This window comes from Pseudophryne corroboree, chromosome 6 (assembly GCF_028390025.1).
Source record: "Pseudophryne corroboree isolate aPseCor3 chromosome 6, aPseCor3.hap2, whole genome shotgun sequence".
Classification (NCBI taxonomy): Eukaryota; Metazoa; Chordata; class Amphibia; order Anura; family Myobatrachidae; genus Pseudophryne; species Pseudophryne corroboree.
In genome coordinates this window covers 738,851,138-738,865,911 of record NC_086449.1, presented here as the reverse complement: position 1 = coordinate 738,865,911, position 14,774 = coordinate 738,851,138, and the positions used below count along the sequence as shown (strand labels likewise).

At 47.5% G+C, this 14,774-nt stretch overlaps 1 protein-coding gene and 1 pseudogene across 1 annotated transcript in view; one reads left to right on the top strand and one right to left on the bottom strand.

Annotated features, from left to right (window-relative positions):
- The window catches only part of TIGAR (TP53 induced glycolysis regulatory phosphatase), a 79,159-nt gene extending 71,910 nt beyond the window's left edge, over window positions 1-7,249 (bottom strand). The window contains exons 1-2 of the mRNA XM_063928475.1: window positions 7,101-7,249; window positions 3,905-3,942 (exon numbers count right to left, since the gene is read on the bottom strand). Coding sequence (XP_063784545.1) covers window positions 3,905-3,942; window positions 7,101-7,183 — 121 coding nt within the window. The 5' untranslated portion in view covers window positions 7,184-7,249. The remainder of the gene's footprint in view (window positions 1-3,904; window positions 3,943-7,100) is intronic.
- On the top strand, window positions 1,006-1,124 carry LOC134937779 (5S ribosomal RNA; annotated as a pseudogene).
- Window positions 7,250-14,774: the final 7,525 nt, after the last annotated feature.

Here is a 14,774-nt window from a genome sequence, read left to right as displayed (position 1 = left end):
GTAAAGGTAGACCAGCCCTGGACATACTTACCCTGTGCGACGATCTCAGCGATGATGGGGCCGGTTTTGACGTCAGATATCCGCCCTCCGTTCTCCTGGGCATGCCTGTGTTTTCCTTACCACTCCCAGAAAACGGCCGCCAACGGACAGGTGATGCCCCGGAACACCTTCCTTCTGTCAATCTTCTTGCGGGCGCCGCTGCGACTGCTTTCTTCGTATCCAGTGTCGTAGCCCAGCGACCCCTGTCGCCGGGCAATGACGCGCGTGCGCAATGCGCCTGCATGCGTATTCCAGACCCGTTCGCACAGCAGCGAAGAACCGCTGCATGCAAACGGGTCGGAATGACCCTCAATGATAGCTATCACTATTCTTTTTTGGTACACTGTTACCTAGTAACGTTCTCTTCACCTTATCAATATACAGTCCAGCCAATGCTGTTAATATCATGTAGATAAACTCAGGAGAGCAGTTACCCACTCTAAATAATGTTTGTCCCCATACTGACAATTTGATGCACTTGAGATAAAGCTCCCTGATGTCTATTTAAAGTGTATGGCATTATGATTTGGTCTTGAACTGTTTGGTCTTTCTTTTTAATACAATTCTAATTAGGTGCACACTTTATTCTGCGTGTATGCGGCTACCCATTTTCTGATTCTCAGGATAAGTCTACCACACACATAGGATTTCTTATTTGGAGGATTTAACCTACAGATCAATTTTTTCCTCATAATTTGTATCTTTCATTTTTGTGTACGGTACATATGACGCAAACCCTTTATCTTTCGTGTTACACTGACTTCTTTCTAAAACTCTTTCAGTGGACTCTCATCTGAGATTCAAAGGAGCGTAGGGTACGAACTTCTGTCTAACGCTGACAGCAGATCCACGACTTCTTCTTTCTTCCTTCTGTTTCTCCTTATCTATGTCTCTCTCATTCTACTCTACTCTAGCCGTTATTCAGGTGCACTCTCATTAGTGGTCAGAAATACCGGCGATACTTTTCCCTACTACCATACCCACACGCCTATGCCTAATCTCGTCTGATCTTGGAAGCCAAACATTGGAGGGCTAGGTTAGTACCTGGAAGGGGGACCCCTATGGAATACCTAGTGTAGTAGGGAGACACTTACCATTTCTTTCTGACAGTAACACTAACAGCAGTATCACCACTTCTTCTTTCCTGCCTTATTTGGCGACCTGGGGGGTAATTCTGAGTTGATCGCAGCAGAAAGTTTGTTAGCAATTGGGCAAAACCATGTGCACTGCAGGGGGGGCAGATATAACATGTGCAGAGAGAGTTAGAGTTGGGTGGGTTATTTCGTTTCTGTGCAGGGTAAATACTGGCTGCTTTATTTTTACACTGCAATTTAGATTTCAGTTTGAATACACCCCACCCAAATCTAACTCTCTCTGCACATGTTATATCTGTCCCCCCTGCACTGCACATGGTTTTGCCCAACTGCTAACAAATTTGATGCTGCGATCAACTCAGAATTAGGCCCCTCGCCTCCTCTAATGCAGTCATGTGCAATTCAGAAAGAGGTAGAATATGAAAATTTGAGATACATACATATCGCATTTGTTGAAAATTGCATCTGTGGTATTTTCAGTCCGGCATAAGGATTTTCCCTTATATAGATTGACCTATTTAGGTCTGATTAATACAAACTTAGGGGGTAATTCCAAGTTGATCGCAGCAGGATTTTTGATAGCAATTGGGCAAAACCATGTACACTGCAGGGGAGGCAGATATAACATGTGCAGAGAGAGTTAGATTTGGGTGGGTTATTTTGTTTCTATGCAGGGTAAATACTGGCTGCTTTATTATTACACTGCAATTTAGATTGCAGATTGAACACACCACACCCAAATCTATCTCTCTCTGCACATGTTATATCTGCCTCCCCTGCAGTGCACATGGTTTTGCCCAATTGCTAACAAACTTGAAGCTGCGATCAACTCAGAATTACCCCCTTAGTTTGTACTGATCCCAGGAAGACGGAGGTAGTACTGCTGGTGTCTACATTCCGGTCGTGAATTACAATTCGTTTCATGGATCAGAACATATTTTAGCTTTATATGCGAGTTTACTTTTAAATTACCGTATTTTTCGGACCATAAGACGCACTTTTTCTCCCCAAAAATGTGGGGGGAAAAGTATGTGCGTCTTATGGAGCGAATAAGACGTTTGCGGGTAGCGGCGGCCGGCGGCGGGTCCTGGATGCTGCTGCGGCCACATCTCAACAGCAGAGCCGGCGTCATGTAAACTCCCCCGCTCCCCCCCACCTCCTCAGGAGACGCTGGGAACCACTGGTACTGTCAGGTAGCGGCGGCCGGCGGGTAGCGGCGGGTCCTGGATGCTGCTGCGCCGTCATCAGCAGAGCGCAGAGCGGCCACATCTCAGCAGCAGAGCAGGTGTCATGTGACTCCCCCGCTCCCCCCCACCTCCTCCCTCCTCAGGAGACGCAGGGAACCACTGGTACTGTCAGTGTGTGTGTGTGTGTATGCTGGCTCTGATGTGTGTGTGTGTGTGTGTCTGTGTATGCTGGCTCTGACAGAAGGCTGCACTGTATTCTTGAGTCTGAGAAATCACAGAAATATCTCTTAGAGGTCAGAATATTTTTTTTCCAGTTTTCCTACTCTAAAAACTAGGTGCGTCTTATGGTCAGGCGCGTCTTATGGTCCGAAAAATACGGTAATTTTAAAGTTGTGGGATACAAGCCTTAGCTTATGTACTAAAGAAATAAGAGTTATGTCTTAATCTTATTACCTCTTATTATTTCTCATGAATACTACCAAGAGTGTGCACAAACAAGAGTCTTCTTCTCTCCTTTTTTGTCTTTGATAACTCTCTGACTTAGGGCGCACCACCAAGCAGACATATACACTATAGTTATCAACGCGGTATAAATTGTCTATTTTTGGTTATAAGAATTGATATTAATTCACTTTAGACTGGTGCAGAATCACAATCCCCCTTTTGTTACAATCATTGGGGAATGACTAAAGGCCCATACACACTTGCCGATAAAATGAGCGACGTCGCTAATTTTCCCCCTCCCTGAGCGACGTAGCTCATTTTATCGGCAGGTGTGTATGCCGCCAGCGACGACCGATGCGCAGACCCGCGGGTCGGCAACGATCGTCACTGTCGGTAGGGCATGCATGCAGGATCTGGACTGTCGTCCAGGACCTGCATGCACGGCTGGCGGAGGCGTGACGTCACTGAGCGATATGAGTGGTCATATCGCTCAGTGTGTACAGTCGGCCGCCGACCGGCCGGCCCGAGAGGAGAAACATTAGACGACGTCGCTCATAGAGCGACATCGTCTAATGTGTACGGACCTTAAGAAGGAGCTGTATCAAACCTGCCCACAACAACCACAGATTTATGATGCCCTAACAGCACAAATGTGGCAGTGCTTGCTGGGATGTGTAGTTCCACAACTACATTTTATAGACTAAACTTAATAAATGATAGCTAGAGTCTGATTGTTTGCTGATGGCAAACTACACCACTTTATCCATCCCAAAACTTTGACACATCTCCCCCTAAGTCTGAAAACAGTTACAAAGAGAGGGGAAAATGTGGCAGATACCCCTCTTCTCTGTCAGTGTAGAGAAGAGGAACTGAAAACTATGTGGCCTATGTATCAAACCTTCTAAAAAGGACAAAGCAACCAGATTCTAGCTATCAATTATCAAGTATATTCTATAAAAGGACAGCTAAACTCTAATTGGTTAATATGGGAAACACCTTGTCAGAAGGTCTGATACTTCGGCCCCTACTGTATATCCAGTATATGCTTTCAACCATCATAGGTTTAATTATGTGATATCAATTATTGCAACAACAATTATAGTGCCTTAGGTTTTACAATGTAGTATTGTTATTTCCTACCTTGGAGTAATTTTTCTTTGTTGTAACGTGTCTCCCCACTGCGTAAATAATGGGAATATATTATTAATACATAAAATAAATAGTTACAAATATTCTTCATATTGTGTTAATATTTTCCAGTAGTTTACTATTGTTAAACTAAGGGAAGTCAAAACTTTCATTACTGCATACAGTATATAGGGTATATTCAATATTACTTTACCAAATGTATACTTCATACAGATATTATAAGACAACAGTCATTTTAAATTATTGTAACACTCTGCAGAGACAGCAGGCGGAGAGATACAGCGCTCTGTGAACGATAGAGTGGGGAGTAGTTCTTGGGGTTTCCCGCTGCCCTAAATTGTTAAAAGAAGAGGAGATACCCCAATTATAATTAGGCCAGGCATTACCAACCTCCGTCTTTAAGGCATAACAGGCCAGGTTTAGTGATAACCATGCTTAAGCACAGGTGACTTAATTAGTACCTTAGTTATTTTGATTCAACTATCTATGCTGAAACCTGGATTTCATTAAAACGTGTACTGTTAAAGGCCCTACACATTAGGCGATATCACTGAAAGATATGAACGATATCGTTCATATCTTTCAGAGTGTAGACACCAATGAAGAACGATGCGCGGCCCTGCGCTCGTTCATCGTTGGTGCCGGGTCGCTTATACATGCATGCTAATATGGACGATCTCGTCCATATTAGCATGCATTGCTATGGGGCCTGGTGACGGGGGAAGTGAAGAAATTTCACTCCCCCCCGCTGCTGGGTCGGCGGCATCTCGCCTAATGTGTAGGGCCCTTTAGAGTGCCTTGAGGACCGAACGAGAATGCCTGAATTAGGGTCTATGGGCTTCAGAAAATTTAAGCAGCAAGTGATGCCCGGTATCGACACGGCAATATGCCGTGTCGAAACGGGTCAGTGTGCGATGTGAAAGCACTTTTGCCGAATTAGCGGGTCGCCTGACCCGGTAATTCAGCACGGTTAAAAAGAAAGGTTTTTACCGGGTTGAATACCTGGTCAGGTGCAGTGTGAATGGGAGCCGTTTCGATGCGACACGGCTCCCATTCACAGCATAGGGAGAGGCGGCGCAGGAGATCTCCCAGCGCCGACTCCACTCCCGCCCCCGCTGCTGGCCCCCCCGCTGCTATGACAACCGACCCGGTATACTGCCGGGTCGGAAAGCCAGCAGAGAAGAGCAAATGCCGGATCCCACCCGGTAAGGACACGTTTCTCTTACCGGGTGGGATCCGGCATTTGTGATGTCTGAAAGTGGCATTAATGTGTTCCAGAATGAAAATGCAGAACGGTCAGGGACAGTAAAATGCAGCTGGGTAGGAGGATTACTTGTATAAGAAACTTGCTTTAGCGGCCGTTCAATTCAATGTGATGGAAGCGATGTGCCATTTCGGGACTGCAACCACACTACCGGTGCTAAGGAAAGTGTCAGCACGCGTGGAAATGCCTATCATTCTCCCTTAGGGTCAATCCAATTAGCCGCGATGCACTCGCAGGTGTAAATGCAGCATATATGGCACAGGTGGATTCACAGATTTTGTTTACAGCAAAAACGGGGTCAACACAATTAAAAAAAACCTGCACACAAGAGGTCAGAGTTTCCATTGCGATGCCAAATAAACTTCGGCAATGCCAACAGAACCCCCCTCCCTTGGCCCTATCTCATCCTAGATTTGTGGATTTTTGTATGCAGCCCTGCAGAACTGCGCACAAAAATCTGCACATGCAGCAGCACCGTGACTGCGGCATATAGCTAATTGCGTTGACTCCATTGTGTCTAATCAAAATGTGTGCATTCTAAAGAATCATCCCCCTTCCCTTATTGCCAAATAAAAAGGGTAATAGAAGTCACCACGGAAATTCACACATACACACCACCAACAGTGGCAAACTTCTCATTAGGCACATGAGGCACAGGCCTAGGGGCAGCACTTGTTTCAGGGCGGCACTTGAATGCTTGTGTTGCTATGGTCAGCCCAAAAAGTACCAGTAACTGCAAAATACTTCACTGTACTGTACCATATGCCATACTGAATGGAGAGTAAACGGGTAGGACATGAACATACTGCCCCTGTAACCTGTCCCACTTAGTAAATATGTATACATAATTAAAACGTAATCGTTATACCCCTTTCAGACCACCACCTATGAACACGGGTTATTGGCATATGAGCGCACATAACCTGTGTACAGGTGCGGTCTGAAAGGTGCCAGGGCTGAAATACCAGGTCGAGCGACCCGGTATTTTAACCCTGGTCGCGAGCAGGGTTGAACTCGTGTTCAACCCGGCTCGCTGTGCAGTGTGAACGGGAGCCGGGACGATGCGACCCGTTTCCCGTTCACTGTGAGTGCACAGACGGCACTTGGAGATCACGTGCTCTCCAAGCGCCACCCCCGCTGACGTCACCAACCTGGCAATATGCCAGGTTGAAGCCAGCGGTAGCGGGGTGCCTGAGGCGGGTTGCACACTGGGAGCTCCCAGGTGTGACCTGCCTCAGGCAGTCTGAAAGGGGTATTAGTGGCTTTTTTATTATTCTATTAAATTGGTTATCATCAAATGAGGGCTTATAACAAATCAATAAAAACAATAAAATTAGGGAGACAGGGGGTCGACCGTTACTGTTATGCCCTCACACCTAAATCCGCCCTGCCCGCCAAATATTATAAACAATTGTTACCCCACACAATATCCACATAGAATACTGAATAAGAGGGTTATTCTTAGTGACCATTAAGTCTGGAGTCCTACATTACCTTACCCCGCCATGGTTATTGTAGACATTAAACAAAGTCACCTGCTCTTGTCCATTTAAGAGACTTTCGGACTTTACACTCCTATGCCTTACCTTGCACTGTCACTACCCTGCATCATTACCCTGCACTGTCCGTACACTACACTGTCACTACCCCGCACTGTCCTTACCCTGCACTGTCCGTACACTGTCCGTACACTGCACTGTCATTACCCCGCACTGTCACTACCCTGCACTGTCCGTACACTGCACTGTCATTACCCTGCACTGTCATTACCCCGCACTGTCACTACCCTGCACTAGCTGACACCCACTGTAATGTCACAAGCCCACAATAGAGCGTGATGCGCTTCCTGGGATCTGCTGTCTCTGGCATGCCCTTTCCCACTGCAGCCCTCCTCCCTGTCTGGGATATAGAGGAGTCACTTACTGTCTGACGATGGTCAATGCAAACCTTGCCATGGTGCCAGCCTGACACGCTGTGCCCGCTCTGTGACACCCGCTGCTCCGCATTGCGGGGCGAATCCGGCACAGATACAATGTGTCACAGCCTTCCACAGGTCCAGCCAATCACTGCGCAGCACACAGCCGGTCCTTAGCTTGGGAGAAGTAACGGATCTGCTGATTGGCTGCTACAAACAACGTGGACATTGATTGGCATCAGTGCACCTTCCTCTGTGTGAGCCTGTGGCGTCTTCTTTCCGTTGTGCTCATTGGATGACGGACAAGTAACTTGATAATATCATGCTGATGGGATGTAATACAGTATTATTAGAATGTTACCCTGGTAAATTAACGTGTAATAACCTCTGTCTCCATACAATGCTGTTCCCACTAGTAAAATTAGCCTATGATTCTGTAGCTGCGAGGAGAATAATAATAATAATAATAATAATAATAGTGATACCCTACATTATGTTTAATTTTTTTTTTTGGTCTATAATCTATGTTATTATTTTATTTCTTTTAAAGAGAACTGCTGCAAAAGGCTAATTATTGGTGTAGACATCAGTCGTCATCATTATTATTGGAAACAACGGCCTGACCCCAATTACCATAGTTTGGCTCCATTGGCTAACACCAGCCTCAGATGGCATTAACTGCTTTATGCCTATGGAAGCATTCTCGCAGAAGAGGGATCTTATGATCCCTGGGGGAGCTAATTCAGACTATATCGCTGCAACGGCAGCGATCGCAGTCTGATTGTTTTGTGGGGTGCGCACGTGCAGCAGCGCTGCAGCCGCACTGCGCGTGCACACACTGGGAGCCCAGTGAGATGCTAAAAGCATTTCTGGGCTGCGATTGCCTCTGCCTGATTGACAGGCAGAGGTGGTAGCGGGACGGGAGGGGGCGTGCCAACGGCGTTAAAACGCTGTTCGTGGGGCGCGGTCCAGACAATGGAGGCGTATCCGTACCATTGGAGGGGTGGGCCGTGGCGGCTGCGGGGGGGCCTGACATGCGGGGCGGACTAGCCCTGTATGAGTAAATGTTCGTAGTTGTGCTAAATTTAGCACATTTACGATCATATCTGAATGACCAAATCCCCCCTCTATGTCTCCAGCAGCATCTGACACTCTGTACATGTGCAGTGTCAGACACTTAAAAAGAGTCTTTCGAAAACGTGAAAGACTCCTCCGGTGTGGCCAGGATGTCACTTGGAGGGTCAGTGTTTGTAGCTGCCGCTGTCCCCACAAGATGACCGCACGGCGCCCGGGATTCAGCATAAACCATTAGTGTTAAGCCCGACCCCCCGGACTCCTATTGGCCGGGGGGCGGGCTTAACTGTGTAATAGTTTATGCTGATTCCCGATCCCTGGGCATTTTTGGGAATAGCAATCCCGCTGCACTAGCAATCCCCACTGCATTCATTTAAAAACACAGCCTGGGAGGTGTGTTTAAAAAAAAAAACAATAACCCACCACTGAAGGGGTTAATGGGGCTGATTCAATTGTTATGGGCATCTGTTTTTCCCATCTAAATGGGACTGTTTAGCCCACTAAACAATTGTCTGTATTCAACTGTGTTGGATGCCCATGCATATCAGGTATGTTGCACCCAAATAGACAGGGTATAGCAGCATATACCGGCTAAACCCGTCTAAAGTCCTGTTTATTTGGACGCCCAAAGTGCCGGGTTTCCACACTTTTTTTTTTTTGCGCCTCTGAAAGCTGCAAGAAAAAAAGATAAAAGTGTTCTTCCGTGGCTAATGTGGCAATTATAACCAGTAAATATACGTAATTCACACATTTTGGCATGAGCCTCCAATGGTGAGGAGATATTTTCTAATTTAGGGGGACATTTACTAAGCAGTGATAAGAGCGGAGAAGTTGCCCCTTCAACCAATCAGCAGCTCTGTATAATTTTATAGTATTCAAATTATAGATGTTACTTCAGTGCTGATTGGTTGTCATGGACAACTTCTCTACTGGCTCACTTCTCAGCTAGCCTATTATCACTGCTTAGTAAATGTCCCCCTTAATCTGAAAAGGTCAGAAGATAGTATATAATGTCTAATAAAACCTGGCATTAAAGTAGAGTGACCATTATTATTTATTACCAGTTATTTCTCTATCGTCCTAGTGGATGCTGGGGTTCCTGAAAGGACCGTGGGGAATAGCGGCTCCGCAGGAGACAGGGCACAAAAAGTAAAGCTTTTTCAGATCAGGTGGTGTGCACTGGCTCCTCCCCCTATGACCCTCCTCCAGACTCCAGTTAGATTTTTGTGCCCGGCCGAGAAGGGTGCAATCTAGGTGGCTCTCCTAAAGAGCTGCTTAGAAAGAGTTTAGCTAGGTTTTTTATTTTACAGTGATTCCTGCTGGCAACAGGATCACTGCAGCGAGGGACTGAGGGGAGAAGGAGTCAACTCACCTGCGTGCAGGATGGATTGGCTTCTTGGCTACTGGACATCAAGCTCCAGAGGGACGATCACAGGTACAGCCTGGATGGTCACCGGAGCCGCGCCGCCGGCCCCCTTGCAGATGCTGAAGTCAGAAGAGGTCCAGAATCGGCGGCTGAAGACTCCTGCAGTCTTCTAAAGGTAGCGCACAGCACTGCAGCTGTGCGCCATTTTCCTCTCAGCACACTTCACACGGCAGTCACTGAGGGTGCAGGGCGCTGGGAGGGGGGCGCCCTGGGAGGCAAATGAATACCTATAAAGGCTAAAAATACCTCACATATAGCCCCTAGAGGCTATATGGAGATATTTAACCCCTGCCTGATTTTTCTAAATAGCGGGAGACGAGCCCGCCAGAAAAGGGGCGGGGCCTATCTCCTCAGCACACGGCGCCATTTCCTCTCACAGCTCCGCTGGTCAGGACGGCTCCCAAGTCTCTCCCCTGCACTGCACTACAGAAACAGGGTAAAACAGAGAAGGGGGGGCAAATTTATGGCGATATTTTGATATAACAAAGCAGCTATAAGGGAGCACTTATTATAAGGCTATCCCTGATATATATATAGCGCTTTTGGTGTGTGCTGGCAAACTCTCCCTCTGTCTCCCCAAAGGGCTAGTGGGTCCTGTCTTCGTTAGGAGCATTCCCTGTGTGTCTGCTGTGTGTCGGTACGTGTGTGTCGACATGTATGAGGACGATATTGGTGTGGAGGCGGAGCAATTGCCAAATATGAGGATGTCACCCCCTAGGGAGTCGACACCAGAATGGATGCCTTTATTTATGGAACTACGGGATAGTGTCAACACGCTAAAGCAGTCGTTTGACGACATGAGGCGGCCGGACAATCAATTAGTGCCTGTCCAGGCGACTCAAACACCGTCAGGGGCTGTGAAACGCCCTTTGCCTCAGTCGGTCGACACAGACCCAGACGCAGGCACTGACTCCAGTGGTGACGGTGACGATTCAACCGTATTTTCCAGTAGGGCCACACGTTATATGATTTTGGCAATGAAGGAGGCGTTACATTTAGCTGATACTACAGGTACCACTAAACAGGGTATTATGTGGGGTGTGAAAAAACTACCTATAGTTTTTCCTGAATCAGAAGAATTAAATGACGTGTGTAATGAAGCGTGGGTTGCCCCTGATAAAAAGCTGATAATTTCAAAGAAATTATTGGCATTATACCCTTTCCCGCCAGAGGTTAGGGAGCGCTGGGAAACACCTCCTAGGGTGGACAAGGCGCTAACACGCTTATCTAAACAAGTGGCGTTACCCTCTCCTGAGACGGCCGCACTTAAAGATCCATCAGATAGGAGGATGGAAAATATCCAAAAAAGTATATACACACATGCAGGTGTTATACTACGACCAGCTGTAGCGACTGCCTGGATGGGCAGTGCTGGGGTAGTTTGGTCAGAGTCCCTGATTGAAAATATTGATACCCTGGACAGGGACAATATTTTACTGTCGTTAGAACAAATAAAGGATGCATTTCTTTATATGCGTGATGCACAGAGGGATATCTGCACACTGGCATCACGGGTAAGTGCTATGTCCATTTCGGCCAGAAGAGCTTTATGGACGCGACAGTGGACAGGCGATGCGGATTCAAAACGGCATATGGAAGTTTTGCCGTATAAAGGGGAGGAGTTATTTGGAGTCGGTCTATCAGATTTGGTGGCCACGGCTACAGCCGGGAAATCCACCTTTCTACCTCAAGTCACTCCCCAACAGAAAAAGGCACCGACTTTTCAACCGCAGCCCTTTCGTTCCTTTAAAAATAAGAGAGCAAAGGGCTATTCATATCTGCCACGAGGCAGAGGTCGAGGGAAGAGACAGCAACACGCAGCTCCTTCCCAGGAACAGAAGCCCTCCCCGGCTTCTACAAAAGCCTCAGCATGACGCTGGGGCTTCTCAAGCGGACTCGGGGACGGTGGGCGGTCGTCTCAAAAATTACAGCGCGCAGTGGGCTCACTCGCAGGTAGATCCCTGGATCCTGCAGATAATATCTCAAGGGTACAGGTTGGAATTAGAGACAGATCCACCTCGCCGTTTCCTGAAGTCTGCTTTACCAACGTCCCCCTCCGAAAGGGAGACGGTTTTGGAAGCCATTCACAAGCTGTACTCTCAGCAGGTGATAGTCAAGGTACCTCTTCTACAACAAGGGAAGGGGTATTATTCCACTCTTTTTGTGGTACCGAAGCCGGATGGCTCGGTAAGGCCTATTCTAAATCTGAAGTCCTTGAACCTGTACATAAAGAAGTTCAAGTTCAAGATGGAGTCACTCAGAGCAGTGATAGCGAACCTGGAAGAGGGGGACTTTATGGTATCCTTGGACATCAAGGATGCGTATCTCCACGTTCCAATTTACCCCTCACACCAGGGGTACCTCAGGTTCGTTGTACAAAACTGTCACTATCAGTTTCAGACGCTGCCGTTCGGATTGTCCACGGCACCTCGGATCTTTACAAAGGTAATGGCCGAGATGATGATTCTTCTTCGAAGAAAAGGCATATTAATTATCCCATACTTGGACGATCTCCTAATAAGGGCGAGGTCCAGAGAACAGCTAGAGATGGGATTAGCACTGTCTCAAGAAGTGCTAAAACAGCACGGGTGGATTCTGAATATTCCAAAATCCCAGTTAATGCCGACAACTCGTCTGCTGTTCCTAGGGATGATTCTGGACACGGTTCAGAAAAAGGTTTTTCTCCCGGAGGAAAAAGCCAAGGAGTTATCCGACCTTGTCAGGAACCTCCTAAAACCAGGAAAGGTGTCTGTACATCAATGCACAAGAGTCCTGGGAAAAATGGTGGCTTCTTACGAAGCAATTCCATTCGGCAGATTCCACGCAAGAATTTTCCAAAGGGATCTGTTGGACAAATGGTCAGGGTCGCATCTTCAGATGCACCTACGGATAACCCTGTCTCCAAGGACAAGGGTGTCTCTTCTGTGGTGGTTGCAGAGTCCTCATCTATTGGAGGGCCGTAGATTCGGCATACAGGATTGGATCCTGGTGACCACGGACGCCAGCCTGAGAGGCTGGGGAGCAGTCACACAAGGAAGAAACTTCCAGGGAGTATGGACGAGCCTGGAAACGTCTCTTCACATAAACATTCTGGAACTAAGAGCAATATACAATGCTCTAAGCCAGGCAGAACCTCTGCTTCAGGGAAAACCGGTATTGATCCAGTCGGACAACATCACGGCAGTCGCCCATGTGAACAGACAGGGCGGCACAAGAAGCAGGAGTGCAATGGCAGAAGCTGCAAGGATTCTTCGCTGGGCAGAGAATCATGTGATAGCACTGTCAGCAGTGTTCATCCCGGGAGTGGACAACTGGGAAGCAGACTTCCTCAGCAGACACGATCTTCACCCGGGAGAGTGGGGACTTCATCCAGAAGTCTTCCACATGCTGGTAACCCGTTGGGAAAGACCAATGGTGGACATGATGGCGTCTCGCCGCAACAAAAAACTGGACAGGTATTGCGCCAGGTCAAGAGATCCGCAGGCAATAGCTGTGGACGCGCTGGTAACGCCTTGGGTGTACCAGTCGGTGTATGTGTTTCCTCCTCTGCCTCTCATACCAAAAGTATGGAGAATTATACGGCAAAGAGGCGTAAGAACGATACTAGTGGTTCCGGATTGGCCAAGAAGGACTTGGTACCCGGAACTTCAAGAGATGATCACGGAAGATCCGTGGCCTCTACCTCTAAGGAGGGACTTGCTTCAGCAGGGTCCCTGTCTGTTTCAAGACTTACCGCGGCTGCGTTTGACGGCATGGCGGTTGAACGCCGGATCCTAAAGGAAAAAGGCATGCCGGAAGAAGTCATTCCTACTTTGATTAAAGCAAGGAAGGAAGTAACCGTGCAACATTATCACCGAATTTGGCGAAAATATGTTGCGTGGTGCGAAGATCGGAGTGCTCCGACGGAGGAATTTCAACTGGGTCGATTCCTACATTTCCTGCAATCAGGATTGTCTATGGGTCTCAAATTGGGATCTATTAAGGTTCAAATTTCGGCCCTGTCGATTTTCTTTCAAAAAGAATTGGCTTCAGTCCCTGAAGTCCAGACCTTTGTTAAGGGAGTGCTGCATATACAGCCTCCTGTGGTGCCTCCAGTGGCACCGTGGGATCTCAATGTGGTTTTGGACTTTCTAAAATCTCATTGGTTTGAACCACTAAATAAGGTGGATTTGAAATATCTCACTTGGGAAGTGACCATGCTTCTAGCCCTGGCTTCTGCCAGGAGAGTATCAGAATTGGCAGCTTTATCTTACAAAAGCCCATATCTGATTTTCCATTCGGACAGGGCAGAACTGCGGACTCGTCCGCATTTTCTCCCTAAGGTGGTGTCAGCATTTCATCTGAACCAGCCTATTGTAGTGCCTGCGGCTACAAGTGACTTGGAGGACTCCAAGTTACTGGACGTTGTCAGAGCATTAAAAATATATATTGCAAGGACAGCTGGAGTCAGAAAATCTGACTCGTTGTTTATATTGTATGCACCCAACAAGATGGGTGCTCCTGCGTCTAAGCAGACGATTGCTCGTTGGATCTGTAGCACAATCCAACTTGCACATTCTGTGGCAGGCCTGCCACAGCCTAAATCTGTAAAGGCCCACTCCACAAGGAAGGTGGGCTCATCTTGGGCGGCTGCCCGAGGGGTCTCGGCATTACAACTTTGCCGAGCAGCTACGTGGTCAGGGGAGAACACGTTTGTAAAATTTTACAAATTTGATACTCTGGCTAAGGAGGACCTGGAGTTCTCTCATTCGGTGCTGCAGAGTCATCCGCACTCTCCCGCCCGTTTGGGAGCTTTGGTATAATCCCCATGGTCCTTTCAGGAACCCCAGCATCCACTAGGACGATAGAGAAAATAAGATTTTACTTACCGATAAATCTATTTCTCGGAGTCCGTAGTGGATGCTGGGCGCCCATCCCAAGTGCGGATTATCTGCATAAATTGTACATAGTTATTGTTAACTAATTCGGGTTATTGTTGAAGGAAGCCATCTTTCAGAGGCTCCGCTGTTATCATACTGTTAACTGGGTTTAGATCACAAGTTGTACGGTGTGATTGGTGTGGCTGGTATGAGTCTTACCCGGGATTCAAAATCCTCCCTTATTGTGTACGCTCGTCCGGGCACAGTACCTAACTGGAGTCTGGAGGAGGGTCATAGGGGGAGGAGCCAGTGCACACCACCTG